Here is an 18,642-nt window from a genome sequence, read left to right as displayed (position 1 = left end):
AATTCACATTGACATAAATATATTTCAGTTCATATACACAGTTAACTACAAAAGTATTACAAACACCCAAACATATTTCAGTTCATATACACCGGTAACTACAAAAGTATTACAAACACCCAAATATGTTTCAGTTCATATAAACAGTTAACTACAAAAGTATTACATACACCCAAAAGTGTTTCGGCAAATCCGCAACTCATATCAATCGGCGATCGGCTCATTGCAAGTTGCGCGGTTGTGGCCTTCGGAGTGGCATCGAGAGCATTTCAAAGGTCGTTTGTACACTGTTCGATTGTTGATACGTCTTGTTTTATTTCTCCCCTTTCTTTTGATAGTATGTGGTGGAAGTAGCTCGATCTCATCCCTTGGCACGCTTCGTTTCTCATAATCTGGTATAGGATAGAGAATCGGGTCATAGCTCTTTTTAAATGCTTCTATGGACATAAACCAATCGCAATATTGGTAAATGTCTCTCTTCATGTACGAGATGACTGCACATGCATGTTTACACGGAATCCGCATGACGTCCCAAGCACGGCAAGTGCATGTCTTCTTCTCAAAATCAACACGGGTAGTTTTATGTGCTTGCACTTCAAATATGTCAGCTGCAGCTTGCTTAACATCCAATGGACGACCTTTCTCTATATTTTCTTTAAGCACCATCTCTGCTTGTGGACAGAGATATCCAGCCCATTTATCTGCAAGTAACCGGCGATTACTCATTCAGACCATTATCTGTTTACGGATATGCTCAACCATTTGTAGAATTCGTAGCATTCTAGTTTCCCTTATCCAATTATTAAAAGACTCAGCGACATTAGATGTTACGTGCCCATACCTAAAATTATATATAACTTTATAACAAGTCACAAATAAGGGTTAACAAATAATTGAATAGGGTTAACATAATATGAATTACAGTTAACAGTTTACAGATAAGAGTTAATAGGTTATAAATAAGGGATGACACAAATAATTGAATAGAGTTATTTTTTTGAATTACAGTTAACATGTTTACATATAATAGTTAACATTTAACAGTTAACATGTTTTTCACAAAAGTTAACATGTTATCCACAAGAGTTAACATGTTATCAATAAGAGTTGACACGTTATCCACAAGAGTTAACATGTTAGCAACGAGACTCAACATATTATCAACAAGACTTAACATGTTTTGAACTCTGATATAGTTAACAGCTCTGATATAGAATTTAACAAATCCAAAGATAACATGCTAAATAGCATAAGTTCATACATTAGCATAGATATAGAATAGCCAAATAACGTTACCTTATTCCCGGGAAGAATGCATTTGCCCATTGATCAGGAGAGTAGTTCATAGCAATGTTGTATGCCCTTGGATCCATGTCATATATCTCTTTCATGTACTCATTCCATTCTGCTATTGTGTATTTATAACAAGCACTTTGGAGTAAGTTCCCAAGAACATGAGTGTCCTTCGACTTCATACCCAAGTCCTTAAGCTTTAACCTGAAATTTTCAACAAGATGTAGAACACACCTCGAGTGTAGAGCTTCTGGAAAATACTCTTTTACTGATTCTTTAATTCCTTTGTCCGCATCAGAAATTATAACCAATTGGTGGGGAGGATTGTAAGGGTCAGCCCTCTCATAAAGTATGGACCATAGACCTTGGAGGAACCACTTCCAATTCATCAAATTCTCTTGATCACATATGCAATACGCTAAGGGAAATATACCTTGGTTCCCATCGTATGCTATGGCCGAGAGGAGAATACCTTTATATCGATCCTTCAAAAATGTACCGTCCAAAAATAGAAGGGGTCTGCATCCACTCAAGAAACCTTTGATGCATGCAGCATAACAAACAAAGAGTCTCGAAAACCTCCCCTCATTCTGGTCAACATGTATGTAACTGCCGGGATTTGTCTCTTTTACCATGCGCTCATACCTAGTCGTGTAAGAAGAAACAAACCAACAAGTTAACATGTTATCCGTGTAGCTTAACAAGCGACCAAAAAAAGCTAACACATTATTGGGGTAACTTAACAAAAGTTAACATGTTATTTACAAGAGTTAACATGTTATTAACAAGAGTTAACATGTTATTTACAAGAGTTAACATGTTATTAACAAGAGTTAACATGTTATTTACAAGAGTTAACATGTTAGTCGTGAAACTTAACATGTTATCAATGTTATCAATGAACTTAACAAGGAACATGTTAACTATTTGTTTTAACAAGCAAACTTTGAAACTTAACAAGTTAATAATAAAGCTCAGCATTTACCATCGTAGTTGATCATACGACTCATATATATCCCCGTAAAGCTTCTCCTGTGCTCTCTCTTTCCCCCACCATATCTTACTGTAATCAATTTTAAGGCCGTAGTTTGTGAGGAACTCCTTTTACACATCAACGGGTCGGATTTCTGGACGGACCTTCAGGAGTGGTTGTAACTGTGTTGCAATGAATTTACGGGATGCCCTTGAACGACCTGTATTTTGCCCGTACTGCCCACAAGTATGTTCATTAACAAACTTCTTGATCGATAGTCTATTTGCATTCTTAACAGGTGAAGCAAACAACATCCATGGGCACTCGTAAGTTTCTTTATATCGGCAATATACACGGATACGTTTTGGTTCGTTCTTTTTAAACTCATAATCAAACATTTTGGCCAGAGAATAGTATGTCAGCGCCAACCTTAATTCTTCAGCACTTTCAAATTCTTGACCCTCTTCAGTTAATGCATTATGCCACCAACCAGGAATCATTACTGTGTTGTTAATAATGTCATCAGAACGCACTACACTGCTACCACTGGGATTATCAATTGGAATTCTTTCAGAACCATGGTTTGCGGCAGAAGTACTATCAATAAACTTTGGCTTCAGTGTATTCATAATGCTGCACAAATATAATTGGTTTTTCTTAAAATAACGAATAGGACTTGTACTTAAATAATGCAGTACCCTTAAGAGTTAACACATATGCCCTAAAGCTTAACAACCTTCGGTAGAAAGTTAACATATATCAGTTAAAAGCTAACATTTAACCTGAAACAATTCGCTATATTATCATTTCTCCACATTTTACTCACGCAATTCATAAGTTTTCAAATAAATTAAGTGTAAATATAACTTACATTTCAGGAGGTTGCTTCAGGGTGTTCTCACATCTGGAAACATCTACATCTATAGTAGCTCGAATATGGATCTCCAGACACCCGATATTACGGTTGTGCTCCACCATACACTCCATATCATCCTCATTCTCGATCTCAAAACTCAGATCAGGGATCCTTTCAGATTTATAAACCATTGATAGCGCATCATAAGGAACCTTCAACCTCTCAGCCACGTTGAACTTAAACTCAAAAAAAGAGGTTGCACAAGTTACCCTTGAGAACACTGCTCTCTCACCCAAGGAAACCATGCAAATAAGGGGGCTCTCCGCCATAAATGAAGGGGATTTAAGAGGAGTTATGAAGGGAACTTTAGGACAAGTAGGGGGCTGAAGATCATAAGCCCTAACCGCAAAGATCTGCCCTTTGCACCATAAATACACTCTCTTCAAAGCCGAGTGGGTTAACAGGATATATAACGGAGGGAGCGCGCCAAAATTTCCCCCCAAAACGGCCATCATCCCGCCTTAAATGCAACGGAGAGGTTTCGCCAACGATCGGATCTCGTTTTCGAGGCACGGAGTTGAAGGCGGGTGTATTTTAGGGAGGCTGGGTGCAAATACGGGTGAGAGAAGTGTTTTTAGGGCTCAGTTACATTTTTTTTGAATATTTAAGGGTTTAGCCACATGGGCCAAAGTACAGGGGGCTGTTGCACATTGTATTTTTAATTTTGGGGCCTTGAAGCAATTTTTCCAAAAAAACTTAGCAGTATATTGATACAATATTGTGAGCACGCTCAGCAGTAAATTCATTGAAGAAGAGATGGCCATTCTCGTTAAAAAATGAATTATATGCGCATTATAATGGATTCAAGAGAATAAAATATGTACTGAACCCTTGTATATTACATACGTAAATTATTTATTAATAGAATTGTGCATCTTATCCTCTCTTGAGTCGTGCATGAGAATATCAACAAGTTATATATTTCCCCGACAAGTTATTTCTCTAAGAAATTATATGTGCATGTAGATTTTCCAAAAGTTAGATTGGATGTATCCTGGGTAAACAATATATAGCTCTGCCTCTGTCTATATCCATCTATTTCTATGAATTCTAGAACTATCATATTCATCAAGATAAGTTGAATAATGGATCTTAAACTCAAGTTCCTGTTGGGGTTGAAACAACGATAACCCGTGCCCTTCCGGATCTTGTATTAATGAAAGTAGACAAGCAAGAAATCATAGCAAATAAAAGAAAAATTTGCAGGAAAGAATAAACAAAGAGAGAACACCAGATTTAACGAGGTTCGGAAAACGTGTCTACGTTCGGGAGCCACACCAGAAAATTCCTTTGATATTGAAGAAGATTACAATGACTGCAAACGGCCTCTCTCTCTCTCTCTGAGATCTCTCTCTCTCTCAAAGTGTTCAGAAAACCCTCTCAAAACCCTCTCTATTCGTGTGTTGAATAACCCTAAAAACATTTAAGGATTATATATATACCTAGCTTAAAAAATATTCCAACTCAAACCAGGAAAGCCCATATACCGCTATCAGTCGACTGGTGCACATACATCAGTCGACTGGCCAGAATGTGATTTTTATAGGGTCGCTCGTGCACGTCTATCGGTCGACTAGTGGCACATAACCAGTCGACTGATGAGCTCCTACCAGTCAACTGATGAGCTCCATCAGTCGACTGTCCAGAACGTGGTTTTCTGGGTTGTTTCCTTCAGTCACGTCGGTCGATTGATTCAGGGTCTTCGGTCGACTGATGCTGGGATTTTTAGCTGCTTGTTGATTTCTTCTTCATGTTTCGGTCTACACACATCCAAAACCAACAGTTCCCGCATTTAATTAATTTAATTCATAAATAGACTCCTTCTTTAGCTTAATTCGCTGGCTATGAAAAGCCACCACTCGAACGATAAAAAAATTATGTTATTTTGTTTACTTCTCACATCTTTGTGAAGTCCTATAGCATGCATTAACCAAGGAGCTAACACTAATGCATACGTAGTGCTACATCCACTTACAATAGTTGATTCTTCTTCACAGATAAGATCATATATAAGATTAATTTATCATAAAACTAAGAGCAATGAACAATCTCAAACACCATAGAAGGAATGAAGATATATAGCCAGGTGCTATCATGGAAATTATTTGTGATATTTAGCTTAATCATCAAGAGTGGAGAAAACGAGCTATTGATATTGGATTTGAATTCTCTCCCTATACTATCAAAGGACAATTGACAGCAAATTTTTCCAATAACAACCCTCTAGACTACAACAAAAGTCGCATATGTCAACACTCATGTAGTAGTGTTGTGTTAATTATAAAGGACGAAATAATAACAATATAAATAAAAGATGTTGCAAATCACGACGCATGATTGTGTCATTAGATACAAAATAAAATAAAAGTATCACGAATATATGTCACGATTTTCGCGGCACATTTCCACATTTATAGAAACACCCTCTCACACTTGCTCTAATTCGACTTGTGTCATGCTTCATTTGTTCAACACAAAAATATGACACAAGATGACAAAAAAAGGATCATACATTGCAACTTGGTTGCGGTGCTATTAATATTTTGACAATTGTGGTTCATCCAAATCAAATAATGTTTCATATACTCATAAATTGCACTCTTTTCTAAATAAAAGAGTGTGTTGTCTACTAAATAAAAGACAATTATCATTGAAAGTTTGTTGATTGCATGAGAAATTATCAGATTGTGAGAAGGTTAATTTGAGGGTGTGATTTGTTGAGGAACATTTACGGCTTTTTAGAAGGTAATATGATTAATAACTCATAAATTGCACTCTTTAATTTCTAAATCATAGAAAAAGTTCGTTGTCTACTAAATAAAAGACAATTATCATAGAGAAAGTTTGTTGTCTACTAAATAAAAGACAATTATCATTGAAAGTTTGTTGGTTGCATGAGAGGTTATCATATTAATGTAGGAAGGTTTAGTTGAAGGTGTGATTTGTTTGAAGGTTGAGGAACATTTACGATATTTTAGAAGGTAATACGGTTAGTATCACAAAGGTATTCAGTGGGTCTGAAACACTACATACGTGATGCATCAAAAGAACAACATCCTTAGGGTAATGCACTTATCTGTAAGCCTTTTTTTCTGACAGAAAGAAACAGGAAGATGCCCTATTCATATATCATAAAGTAGCCAAAAAAACCTATCCTAACTTCAAGCTTGAAGTAAACAATTAGCCCAAACCAAAGAATAGAGAGAGGACCATAACCGTCACCTATTATAAGGGAAAGGAAAAATTGAAGAAGAGAACTTAGACTACACAGCTCAAAAAGAAGATAGAAGTGGGAGTATGCATCGTTTAGAACTATCACAAACTCATATTTACATCAAACCAAAATAAGTTTAGGTAGTATTTGTATATTAGTAATTACACAAGAGAGTTAGATCAACATATAGATTCCTCAGAAGTTGTCATCCACTCGAGCCATGTCGTGGGATGAGAAGTCATTTTGCAACATCAACTGGGTTAATCCCCTCTCAGGCACTATTTTTTGAATAATGACAGCTCTATTAGATGCAAGGTTACTTGTCTATATCATTATGAAATGAGTAATATTAGAAACCAAAAAAGTCGGGGAGAGACCTCTGTCTCTTTGAAAAATTAGATTATTTCTTGCCCTCCATAAACACCAACAAAGAGATGAGAAAAGAATAGACCAAAGAAGTCTATCTTCTTTGCCCATTAAAAAGGAGCCATTGGATTCCAAAATGTAACTGAACTTATGTGGTAGATGAGATCTCTGCAGGAAAGCCAAGAAGAAGCTCCAAACCAGTTTCATATAGGAACAATTATGGAATAAGTGTTCCTCGCTTTCAGGGACTTCGTTGCAGAGTAAGTAAGTAGTGTCATCAGTCTAACCTTTTTTCCTTAGGTTCACCTTAGTATTAAGCTTCCTCTTGTGAAGAATCCAAAGGAAACTTTCAATTTGATAGGGGTTATAGAGTTTCAAATAAAATTGTAGCCTCTGAATGGAACTCCAGTGTCATTGATGAATGTGTATAAAGGTTGGACATTGAAGGTGCTAGACGGATGGTATGGCCATCATGCCACATCATTGGCATTGTTAGCTTGAGTGGGAAGATTAAAGAGAGTGTGTGTGTCTCTAAGAGCATGGACCTCAGATATTTTAAGGTTGGTGATATGCCTTCTAATCAGTGGTTGCCATCTCCACTGATTGTTGTGGAGGATCCCTTGGGACCTAATGCAGACATGAGCCGAGATGGAGAGTTTATAAGCCTAAGGGAACAAAGATGCCAAAGTATTGGGAACTATCCATTTATCCTTCCAGAATCTCACATAGGATCATTTCCCTAATTTCCATTGAACTAGACTCCTAAAAGCCTGACTGCACTAGGATATATCCCGCCAAAATCTAGAGGTTGACTAGCCTGGTGGTGTGCAACTGGGATTAGGGTAGTAGGAGGAGTAAAGAAGTGAGGACTTTACTCAGGAAGGGTTCATTTTGAAGTACCTTCCATATCCATTTGGAAATGAGGGCAAGATTGAAATCATGGAGGTTCAGAATGCCCAGACTCCCTTCTTTCTTTGGTCTACAAATCAAACTCCATTTAACCAGAGACTTACAAGGATAGTAAGAGTCTTTGCCACCCCATAAAAAGTTCCTTCTAATCTTATTGTTTGCGTCAAAAATCAATTTCTTTATAGCATCTATTACAACGTTTATCGTCTTACAACAGAATCACAAGAGTAAGCTTTTTTATAAGATACTTATTTACAAAAGAAACAAAAAGAGGATCTCCTAGAAACACACGTAAAAATTGTTTATCAATCGCTGCTTACGTCGGATCTTTGCCTATGCCGGGGACGCGTTAGCCTGTGGACAACCGATTCACAGATCTGGATTGATCGTGAAAAAGGTTCGGTGTTCTTATTTCAACTGGGAAACAAGCACAGAAGTAAATATCTCTGCGATGTGAAATACATACTCTTCTCGAGATCAAAGCGATGTTTGATCTCAAGGAAAGGGGTGAAGGCCTGCAGATCTCTCAAAATCTTCCTCTTTATGCATGAAGTTCGCCAAGATCTCACCTTTTGCTCTAAAATTCGTGGGGTTCTGCTCTCAATTCGTCAGTCTCTCCTCAACCCGCTCAACCCTCGTGCATAAGGATGTCATGAGGATATTTATAGGCTTCGGATGCCGTGTTTGTGGATAAGAATTTGTGATTTAGGTGTATCTTCAAATAGTAACAACTTTCTCATGTGCAAGGATGTTCCTAAGGCAGTTATGGAGCCAGTGGACCACACAAAACCCGACGAAAACATCAAAAAATGTGTCATCGGCTTCTTAGTGTGCGAGACACCCTGAGGTGTCTCACACTTACGAGACGCCTTGAGGTGTCTTAAAATTTGAGACAGCAGTTTGAGTCTTGTCGTTTTATCATGTTGTCGTTTTGTCATTTCGTTGTTTCGTCGCTTCGTCGCTTCGTCGCTTCGTCGCTTCGTCGTTTCATCGCTTCGTCTTTGTATCAGACGATGCTCTCTGACTTAGATAACAACGTTCTTCCTCTTCTCTTCGTCTCGAGCTGTGTTAAAAAACTTATAGGAAATTTTTTATGCCTACAGATACCCCTCCAAAGTATTTTAGCCTCCTTAGTATTTTATCAAGGAGTCTAGAATACTTTGGACAAAATAGGTTGTTTTCAATCCCTTCAGTATTTTGTCGATGAGATTGCATGAAAAGGACCTGTGAATAGCTTCAGTTCTTCGACTTCTTCGGCTTTGAACCTACTCAGTATTTTATCGAGTATTCTAAAATACTTCTGGTGTTGTGTTTATCGCTTGACCATCATCAAAATCTAGAACTGAATCTGTGTGTTGATTATCTGAATTAGCTTGCGTCATCGAGTTGATGTTGAACTGATCATCCTTGTTGAGAATTTGCATCTGAATTGCGGTTGAACTCCGTGTGTGGGACTCCCAAGGGCAATTTTGGTATCAGAGCCTTTGGTGCACATATTGTGTACGTTGAAGGCATGTTGTAAGCGTACTAGAGATAGGCTGGAAAATGCATCGGATGCATGCCGAAGGGATCCTTTGTGTGAGTATTGATTATAGGACCAGCCGTAGGCGCTGATACAGCTTCTATCTTTAAGGCTACCACACATCTCAAGGACTTCGAAAATGCGGTCAAGGCTCCTTCTGAAATAGAATTCATCAAATCATTGGATCCAATGATTATGGAGACTTCGGTTGGACTTGAGGCTACCCTGGGTAATCGAATCACGAGACCAACTAATGAAGCTGGTGCGTCAGTGACTGTTAAGGTAATGTTATGGAGGAGGAAGTTACCAAGGCTTTGACTACCACTGCAGACTTCATAAAAGCTGATTTGAAGGTGGAGCTTATACGAGCTTATGAAGAGAAGCTCTCCAAGCTAGAAGAGGGAATCCGTCATCGCAATCTGGTTATCCAAGCATAATAGGATTTTTAGCAAACCCTCAGCCATCAACAAATTTGATGAGTATTTATCGATTACCGTTTGAGTCGGGCTAGCATGTAGATCGTCTAAGTCCGTTCCACATGTAATGTTGTGCTAAAAGAATAAACTCTTTTATATTTAGTGCTACGATATTAAATATGTGGACTTCATCTTTCTTACGGGAAGAGACTACCTGACAACGTGTGTTAGACGTAGACTTATCTCTAATGAGGGATCGAGATAAATTCCCTTACACCAGAGAGGCATAGATTCAGTTGTTGTCAAGTTAATAATAACAACTGGGTACACGCGTGGACTAGCTACACGTGTAGACTTTTGGAATTTTGTCTTTTTTGGGACAAAGACGAACCCTGTTTTGTCTTCTCTTAGGGCAAAGACGAACCCTTTGCTGGAGAAGAAGAAATTTATTTTCTATCTCTTGTTTCAAAAAGAGACTCATAGTGGGATCTCCACTCCGAGAATCTTGAAAGGTGAAACTAAGAGTGTGATCTTCACTCCGAGAATCTTGAAAGGTAAAACTAAGAGTGAGATCTCCACTCCGAGAATCAAAAAGATTCGGATAACCCTAACTGTCAGAAGATTTGATTATCCAATCTGAAGGTGGACCTCTCGTTTATTGAGAGAGAATTCTAGTTTTAGCCCTAACTATGGGAAGGTTTGACCAAGGGGGGTTTGAGACGATCCTAACTGTAGGAAGGTTCAATCGCTCAATTTGGGTGGAGATCTCTTGTTTATCAAGAGGGGATTCTAGTTTTGGCCCTAACTGTAGGAAGGTTTGACCAAGTGGATGTTTGGAACGATCCTAACTGTTCAAATGTTTAATCGTCCAATTTGAGTGGACCTCTCGTTCATAAAAGGAATCGAGAGGGGATTTTAGCTTTGCCCCTGACCCTAACTATCAGAAGGTTTGACCAAATAGGGGTTTGAGACGACCCTAACTGTCTGAAGGTTTGATCGCTCGTTTTGAATGGACCTCTCGTTTGTGGAAGGAATCGAGAGGGGATTTTGGTTTTGACCCTAATTGTTCAAAGGTTTGACCAAATAGGGAGTTTTGGAACGACTCTAATTGTTTAAAGGTTTAACTGTCTAATTTAAGTGGACATCTCATTCATGGAAGGAATCGAGAGGGAATTTTGGCTTTTGTTCTAACTATTCAAAGGTTTGACCAAATGGGGGTTTGAAATGATCCTAACAGTTTAAAGGTTTAATCATCCAATTTGAGTGGATCTCTCGTTCATAGAAGGAATCGAGAGGGGATTTTAGCTTTGGCCCTAACTGTCAGAAGGTTTGACCAAATGGGAGTTTTGTTGAGGGAAGATTGATTGAATAAAGTGATTGAATCTCGTCTCAACGAAAGAGTGCTCAAAGAGTCACAGTGGGAGGGTTGCTGAAATTAATCTGACGACCAAGAAGAATTCAGCAGATTCATTCTAATTGGATTGAAGCCGATGAGATGTGCTTCATCTCTAAAGGAACTTAGAGCCAAAGTGGGAGAGTTTTAATCATCGTAGTAATGATTAAACAGTCATAGTGGGGGAGTCTTAATCATTTCTGTAATGATCAAGAAAGAATTATTCAGATGGTTAGTTTTCATCTTGAATAATCTAATGTCGGGTTATCCTTAAGAATACTATATGTATTATTCTCCAGGAACTTCCCGTTAGTGGGCACAACTACCATTACATCCGCATAAGTACTCTGAATGTGAGGTATGTACCCGATGACGAAAGCTTCAAATGATGCCACCATCAGATATTGATTTCGTATTCTCCTCGAACTTCGTATCCACCCCCAGCTTTTTAATGAAACTAGGTTCGGCGAGGAGCGCGTTGTATTCAGCCATGTCATTTGAAGCATGCAGCTTAAGGGAACAATTTAACCTCGTATACCTATTGGAGGTAGGGGAAGCAGCTTAATCTCGTATACATGTCAGAGGAAAGGGGATCAGTTTAGCCTCATGTACCCGTCGGAGGTAGGGGAAGCAGTTTAACCTCGTATACCTATCGGAGGAAAAGGGATCAGTTTAGCCTCATGTACCCGTTGGAGGTAAGGGAAGTAGTTTAACATCGTATACCTGTCGAAGGAAGGGGTGAAGCAGTTTATACTCGTGTGCTCATCGGAATCTTCAACGTTATGATGTCGGCGTTAACTAAGGCTTGGATTCTGTCTTTTAGAATGAAACAAGTCTTGGTGGGATGAAGAATTCTCCTGTGGTATGCATAGTATTTTGGGTCTGATTTCTTGTTAGCTTCCTCCTTATTTTTAATAGGTGGTAGCTTGATTTTATTATTGTTCAGGAGGTATTCGAAGATGGCTAGAACATCATTATCCTTGAAGGAGTACCACTGTGTTTGAGGCGACTGTTGTGGCGATTGCTATCGCGATTGTTATTGTAATATTTGATTAACATCAACAGTAGTCACAGACGTTGTCGGTTGGCTTCTCTCAGCCTTCTTTCTTTTGAGAAAATGCTCGGCTTGTTCTTCGTGCATTCTCAACTCCTTCCAAGTCTTGGATGGGATAATCACCATGGCTTCTAGAACGTTAAGGGAGAGGTTGTTATGACAGGTCTGGAGTATGAATTCCTCCATGACCATATCCCGGCAATCCATCGTTTTGTTTTGGAAGCATTTAACGAAGATGTCAACTAACTCTCCGCTCTTCTATTTCTCATTCAGAAGAGTTCCGATCGATATTTTTGTGTCGTCATCAAAGAAGTTACTGAGGAACAGGCTTTCCATGTCATCCCAGCTGCTGGTGCTCCCTGGCTTGAGATGTTGATACCAATCGAATGCGGTCCTATGAAGGGTGCCTATGAATGACCGAATCATCAATGGATCATTACCAGATATCATACCCAAGTGAGATTTTAAGTAGATCAAGTGCTGAGTAGGAGAGCTTTTCCCGTCGAATGATGTGAAATTGATCAAACTGAACTTCGACGGGTATGGAATTGACTCTCATTCTCTCGGATACGGATATGGAATACCGGTTTTCTTCACCTCTTGAGCCGATATCAAGGCGTTGACCTTGTTCTGAAGCTCTTCCATCATTTTATTGTCTCCATCCTTATTTTTCTTTGGGGGACGTTGAAGAGGATCAACTGGACCACCCCCAGTGTTATTACTATTGGGAGGAGGATCAGCAAAAATGTGTTTATCCACATCTGTGTTGCTATCATCTGCGTCGTTTTGAACACGACGACTAGATTCAGCCCGCTGACTTAGCTCCAGTTGTTGATGAGGCTGAGTCTGTAACTCTCTCTTTTGTTGCATGGCCAATTCCATCTTCATCTTCATTTCAGCTTAAATTTCTTCTCGTTGCTTAGCCAGAGCATCCTGAAGCATTTGAGCTAGCTAATCAGGAGTGATGGTGAATGCCTCCCTGGTTAGTCTCATGCTAGACATTGTGTCATCAGAAGTGATCATAGAACAAGTGTCCAAAAGTTCATCATACGAGGTCATTCCTTCATGCATTCTCTTGTAATCCCTACATCTGATGGCTCCTAACTGGAGTCGAGACATTCATTGAGCTATTCTTGGATTGACTTTTCCTCCCGGAGAAAAGTCAGGATTAGAGTCACTTGAATGCCACTTAGACTTTCCTTTATCAGCCATGTTGATGGTGACATATGGGAATTCATCATCCTGGACGGTAGATATTCTCTTGCAAAAGCATCTTGGCTTCGACTTTGATGCTTTAGTAGGAAGCCTCCGGAATACCGAGACTCTTTGCGGAGTGACTTTGGAGCAGCTATATTTAGATAATACTATCCTGATGAGCCTCTCACATGAACAATGAGAGCTCGTTTCTTGAATAGTCCTCTTTTGAGACTTATTCACACCATCAGCCTGATATTACAACTCATCGGCATGATGACCGGAGCACCCTATCGTTTGTTGGTATGACTTCCCAGGTATAACGCTATCTTTTGATGGACACGTCTTCTTCTGAGGATGTAAAGCCTTGATGGAATTCTCAGAAGTAGCATATTTAGAACCACCCCCTTACGAGCGTGAAACCTTAACGGGCTCCTGAGCTTCAACACGGACCCCCAGTCAGGCGGTGATGGGAATTCTCTTATGCATAGCGCACGAACAAGTACACTGAGGTGTCCCAGTTTGTTTGGAGGTGGCGGGACACTCTTGCGTAGCAGTTGGCTTGATATGAAACTGTGCACGACCCCAGTCTGAGAGGTTACTTGGGTTTTGTTTAACGGACCCAAGCGCTCTTTCACTGGTACTTTGCCTCGGTCTTCGTGCAAAGGACCAAGGCGATCTGCAACTGTGATTTTGAATTTGGATAGGTCAGGATTGATCCAAGGCTTCACTAGAGGTATGGGAGAAGCAACCATGGAGATTAGACCTGGAGCGGACATCAACGGAGGTGAGGAAGCGACCGTGGAGACGGGTGCTTGGGCGAGACAGGGGGAAGTGTTTCAGATGCATTGCCTTTGGGCAAGACACATTAGGGTGTCTCGGCTACACCATGGGCTATCTTGGGTTGTGAGACAGCTTGTGGTGTCTCGGCTATAGGAAACAACTTCAGGCATCCGCAAACTCGGTTTTCGCACAGTTTTGAACTTTAGCACCCAAACCTTATGGGATTTTAATAGTTCTTTAGCAACCTCTTCCTTCTTTATAAGAGTGCGAGCGGTGTGCGGCCGTGCACAGTGTTTTTTTGATGCACTCTTTCTCTCGATCGAACGAGTCCTCTTGACGAGAACCCACTCTTCGTCGACGGCTTGGAGGACATGTCAGAAACTTGCTGTTGACCAGGCTGAATTACTTGATGCTTCCCTGACTCAAAGTCTACGTAGGAACGAGCCCTATCGACCTGCTCCAAGGCATTGGCGAGCTGACGAGCGAGATGTTAGCGTTGCCTCTGACAAGCCCTCTTCGTCAGAGTTGGCAAACTTCGATTGAACGACTCCTTAACTAGGGAGGAATCATCGTGAGTAGAGCTTCCGACTTTGTGGATCGTTGGGATAACGTTGTGAGGGGAGGCCTTAGCAATGGTTAGATGAGAGTCGTCACCCTGAGCCTTCTTTAGCGTGTAAACCTTCTTCAATGATGAGATCCTCCCGTACTTGCGGGGAGGGGAAGATCTTGAGGAGGAGGATGATGAAAGATACTCCTCAAACTTTGCTTGGTCAAACTCATACTCAACTGCTGAATCAACCGGGATCTTGATCGGTTATGGTACTCCAGTCTCGGAAGCGAGACTATTGGCTTCCACTGTGATCGCCAGTGTTTGCGTCAAAAAATCAATTTCTTTACAGCTTCCATTACAATGTTTATTGTCTTACAACGGAATCACAAGAGTAATCCTTTTTATAAAACTTCTCTTTATAAAAAAAATAAAAAGATGATCTCCTAGAAACACACGTAGAAATTGTTTATCAATCGTTACTTGCGTGGGATCTTTGCATGTGTCGGGAATATGTTAGCCCGTGGACGATCGATTCACAGATCTGGATTGATCGTGAAGAATATTCGGTGTTCTTGTTTCAACTGGAAAACAAGAACAAAAGTAAATATCTCTGTGATGTGAAATAAATACTCTTCTCAAGATCAAAGCAATATTTGATCTCAAGGAATAGGGTGAAGGCCTACAGATCTCTCAAAATCTTCCTCTTTATGCACGAAGTTTTCCAAGATCTCACCTTTCACTCTGAAATTCGTGGGTTTCTGCTCTCAATTCGTCAGTCTCTCCTCAGCCTGCTCAACCCTAGTGCATAAGGATGCCAGAGGATATTCATGGGCTTTGGATGCTGTGTTTGTGGATAAGAATTCATGATTTTGGTGTATATTCAGTTAGTAATGACTTTCTCGTGTTTAAGGATGTTCCCAAGGGAGTTATGGAGCCAGTGGACCGCACTAACTCGACGAAAACATCAAAAAACGCGTCATCAGCTTCTCAGTGTGTGAGAGGTCTCACACTTCTGAGACACCTTGAGGTGTCTTGGAATTTGAGACAACAGTTCGAGTCTTATCGTTTCGTCATTTCGTCGCTTCGTTGCTTCGTCATTTCATGCTTTGTCTTTGTATCGGACGATGCTCTCTGACGTAGATAATAACGTTTTTTCGTCTTCTTTTTGCCTCGAGCTGTGTTCAGAAACCTATAGCTAAGTTTTTACGCCTACACTTATTTATTGCCTTAATTAACCGTGATGGGAGTTTGAGATATGACAAATAGTATACGCGAAGGAAAGTTAGGATCGAGTTGATTAGGGCCAGCCTACCTCCAATATAGAGTTGCTTACTTTTCCATAAGGATAGCCTCTTGGAAATTTTGTCTAACAGGGGTTGCCAGTCTTGCTTGATGAGGGCTCCCTTTTTCAATANGGTGATTTGCCGAAGTAGAAAAGGTTGGTTTGGCATAATTTATGCCCAGCAAATTGAAGGGAGCTGTTTGTGGAAAAATTTGCAGTAAAAGAAATGAAGGAAAAATTGATTTGTATTCCTTTAATCTCAGTTACAATTGGATTTACTGATTACAAAAGAGAGGAGAACGAATTTGATTCTCCCCTTTGTTTAAAACTGGGTTCTTCTTGGTAGCGATGGAGTGCCTCCTTCGAATGCTTGCGTCGAATTCGCTCTCCGTTGACGATCCGACCGTCCTATCTTACGAGAACGATTGACTTGTGTGACAAGTCTGAATTAGAATTCTTAGCGAACTTTAAGAACTCATAATGAGTTGGAAACTCTAAAAAGAATTGTTGAAAACTGAATAATCGACTAGTGTAATTAACTTGCGTTGCAAGTTAATTAAGAACTCTTAATAAGTTTAAGAACTCAGAGCGAGTTGAAACTCTATAACCGAGTTGTTAGAACCGAAAATTCGGTTAATAGCCAAGTAGATCTTCTGTTGGTGAAGAATTCTTTAAGATTTGATTAACTAACCGCCGAGCAATTCATTGATCTTTAGGGAAAATCGCCTTATCCGCCCAAGAATCCAACCTTATGCGGTTTCGATCTCCAAATCTTTCACCTTGTGCGGTTTAGCTGCCAAAACTAATCAACCCCTTACTCAGTTGAGTAATGCGGTTATTTATAGGGGATAAGGGATGTAACCAACCCCTAAATCCACTCCTAAGTGGGCGAAAATCCCTCAGAACGTGGGATAAATGGTTATGAGGCCGTTCAGCTTGTGTTTGAACAAGTCAAATGCATAAATTGGCGTTCTGGGCCTTAACTTTGCGCCTAAGACTTGAGACGCAGGGTTAAATCTCTGCTAGAGATTGGAAACGCACAGGCCGCATGCATTCTAGAAATTGGAGACGCACAGGCCGCTTGTGTGCTGAATCTCAACTCTGCGTCTTGAGTTTGAGACGCAGGATTGAGTGTTTGCTGAAGAACCCACAGTCTACGTGTGTTTTGAGTTTTAACTCTGCATTGCAGAGTTGAATGTCTGCTGAAGAACGCACAGGCCACGTGCATTTTGAGTTTGAGAAACGCAGAGGTGGCCTCTGCGTTTAGGAGAGGCAAAGGCTAATGCTCATGGATCTTTACTTGTTATGGGGTGTGAAAATCGTCAGATTGTAACTCTCACAGTTGGTTATGAAGGCTACTGAATAGAGTTTTTATCAGCTGTCGGAAGTGTTGTTGATTTGTAACTCTTCTCGATCTATGTGAAAAGTCCTCTGTTTGTAGCTTTCGTTTGTTGATATGAAAGCCATCTGATTATAACTTTTGTTGTTAAAGCTTGATGGGGATCAGCTATCTATTATGATTTTTAGACAGTCTACAGAACCCCCTCCAAAGTTTTTGAAAGTTCGCGGTTGACTGGGACGAATTTTCGGAATACTTTGGATCCCAAAATTTAGTGGATTGATTGTTCACTCCGTCTGATTTGAAGACGTCATGAACCTGGTTGTTGTAATGTTGAAATTATGTTACCCCAAACCAAACAACGTAACTTTTGAGTCTTGATGACAATAAACTTAATCAAACAAACTAAATCCCAAGTCATCGTCAGACTCATCGACAGGTTCATCCTTCTTCTCTTCTTCCTTAGAGGCAGGAGCAGTAGCATTCTCAGCAGATGGAACAGAGATAACAGCAACAGCAAACTTGCTCGGATCCTTTAGATACTCCTTCACCCTCTCAGCATGTGGAAAGGTGTATTCAATGTCAACAGCAATAGCAAGGACGTTCTTGTAGGCATTGACGAACATGTGAGGCATGGCTGCAAGAGCTGGGTAAGAGAGAGCGAAGGACAGCGAAGCAACCATAGAAACACCAGCTGCAAACTTATCAACGAGGTCATCCTCCATGAGGTTGAACACCTCTGGGCTTAAGACAGATCCATTGTCATAGACAGAGAGAATCGCAATCCCACATGAGAGGGGCTTTATCCTAAATTTAGTCAGGAGGACAGCCTCAGAGGAATCCGCTTTATTTCCTTTCTTGATTAGCTCAACTTACTCTTTGTTGGGATGTTAAGCCATTTAGAAGAATGAGTTGCGCGTCAGATCGTGTCTTCATTTAATCTTCGTTGGGATGTTAAGCCACTTAGAGGAATGAATTGCGCGTTGGATCGAGCCAGATGATTTCAACGTTGCTGATTGTAATCTGCTTGTACCCATCCAATAGACTCCCCAGTGGAGTCGTCTGTTTCTTCTCGGCTTTGGTCACCTTGCTAGCTGACATCAATCTTTCTCTATTTATTTGAAGCTATGTCTTAGCTTTAAGCGTCGAGAAATTCGTTTGGTTGCGTTAAAACGCACAGGTGAATTGCCAAAGAATTGAAGCGCATAGTTGAACTCTACGTTCAGAAGCTCAACCAACACAGACGCACAGGCCGCGTTTGGCGGGATTCTGGGCTTAGAATCTCGCCCCGATTCGACAGCTCATGTCTGTTTATAAATAGACCGCTGAGATCAAATCAAAAGTCATTCGACTTTTCATCTGTTCTTTCTCGAAAGATTTTAACGAAGACTCTTCGTTTTGAACTCCGACGAACCTTGTTCATCCTCTTCGACCATCA

At 40.2% G+C, this 18,642-nt stretch overlaps 1 protein-coding gene and 1 pseudogene across 1 annotated transcript; both read right to left on the bottom strand.

The window, feature by feature from the left end:
• On the bottom strand, positions 727-2,025 carry LOC109838681. Its single transcript, XM_020407104.1, has 2 exons — positions 1,297-2,025; positions 727-841 (listed from the first exon to the last, which is right to left on the bottom strand). Exons 1-2 carry the CDS (start codon positions 1,974-1,976, stop codon positions 727-729), a joined length of 795 nt encoding a protein of 264 aa, XP_020262693.1. The 5' UTR covers positions 1,977-2,025.
• On the bottom strand, positions 17,597-17,929 carry LOC109838680 (annotated as a pseudogene).

Source organism: Asparagus officinalis, chromosome 4 (assembly GCF_001876935.1).
Source record: "Asparagus officinalis chromosome 4, Aspof.V1, whole genome shotgun sequence".
Taxonomy (NCBI): Eukaryota; Viridiplantae; Streptophyta; class Magnoliopsida; order Asparagales; family Asparagaceae; genus Asparagus; species Asparagus officinalis.
Note: the sequence above shows the minus strand (reverse complement) of the source record. Positions and strands in the feature narration are given on the sequence as shown.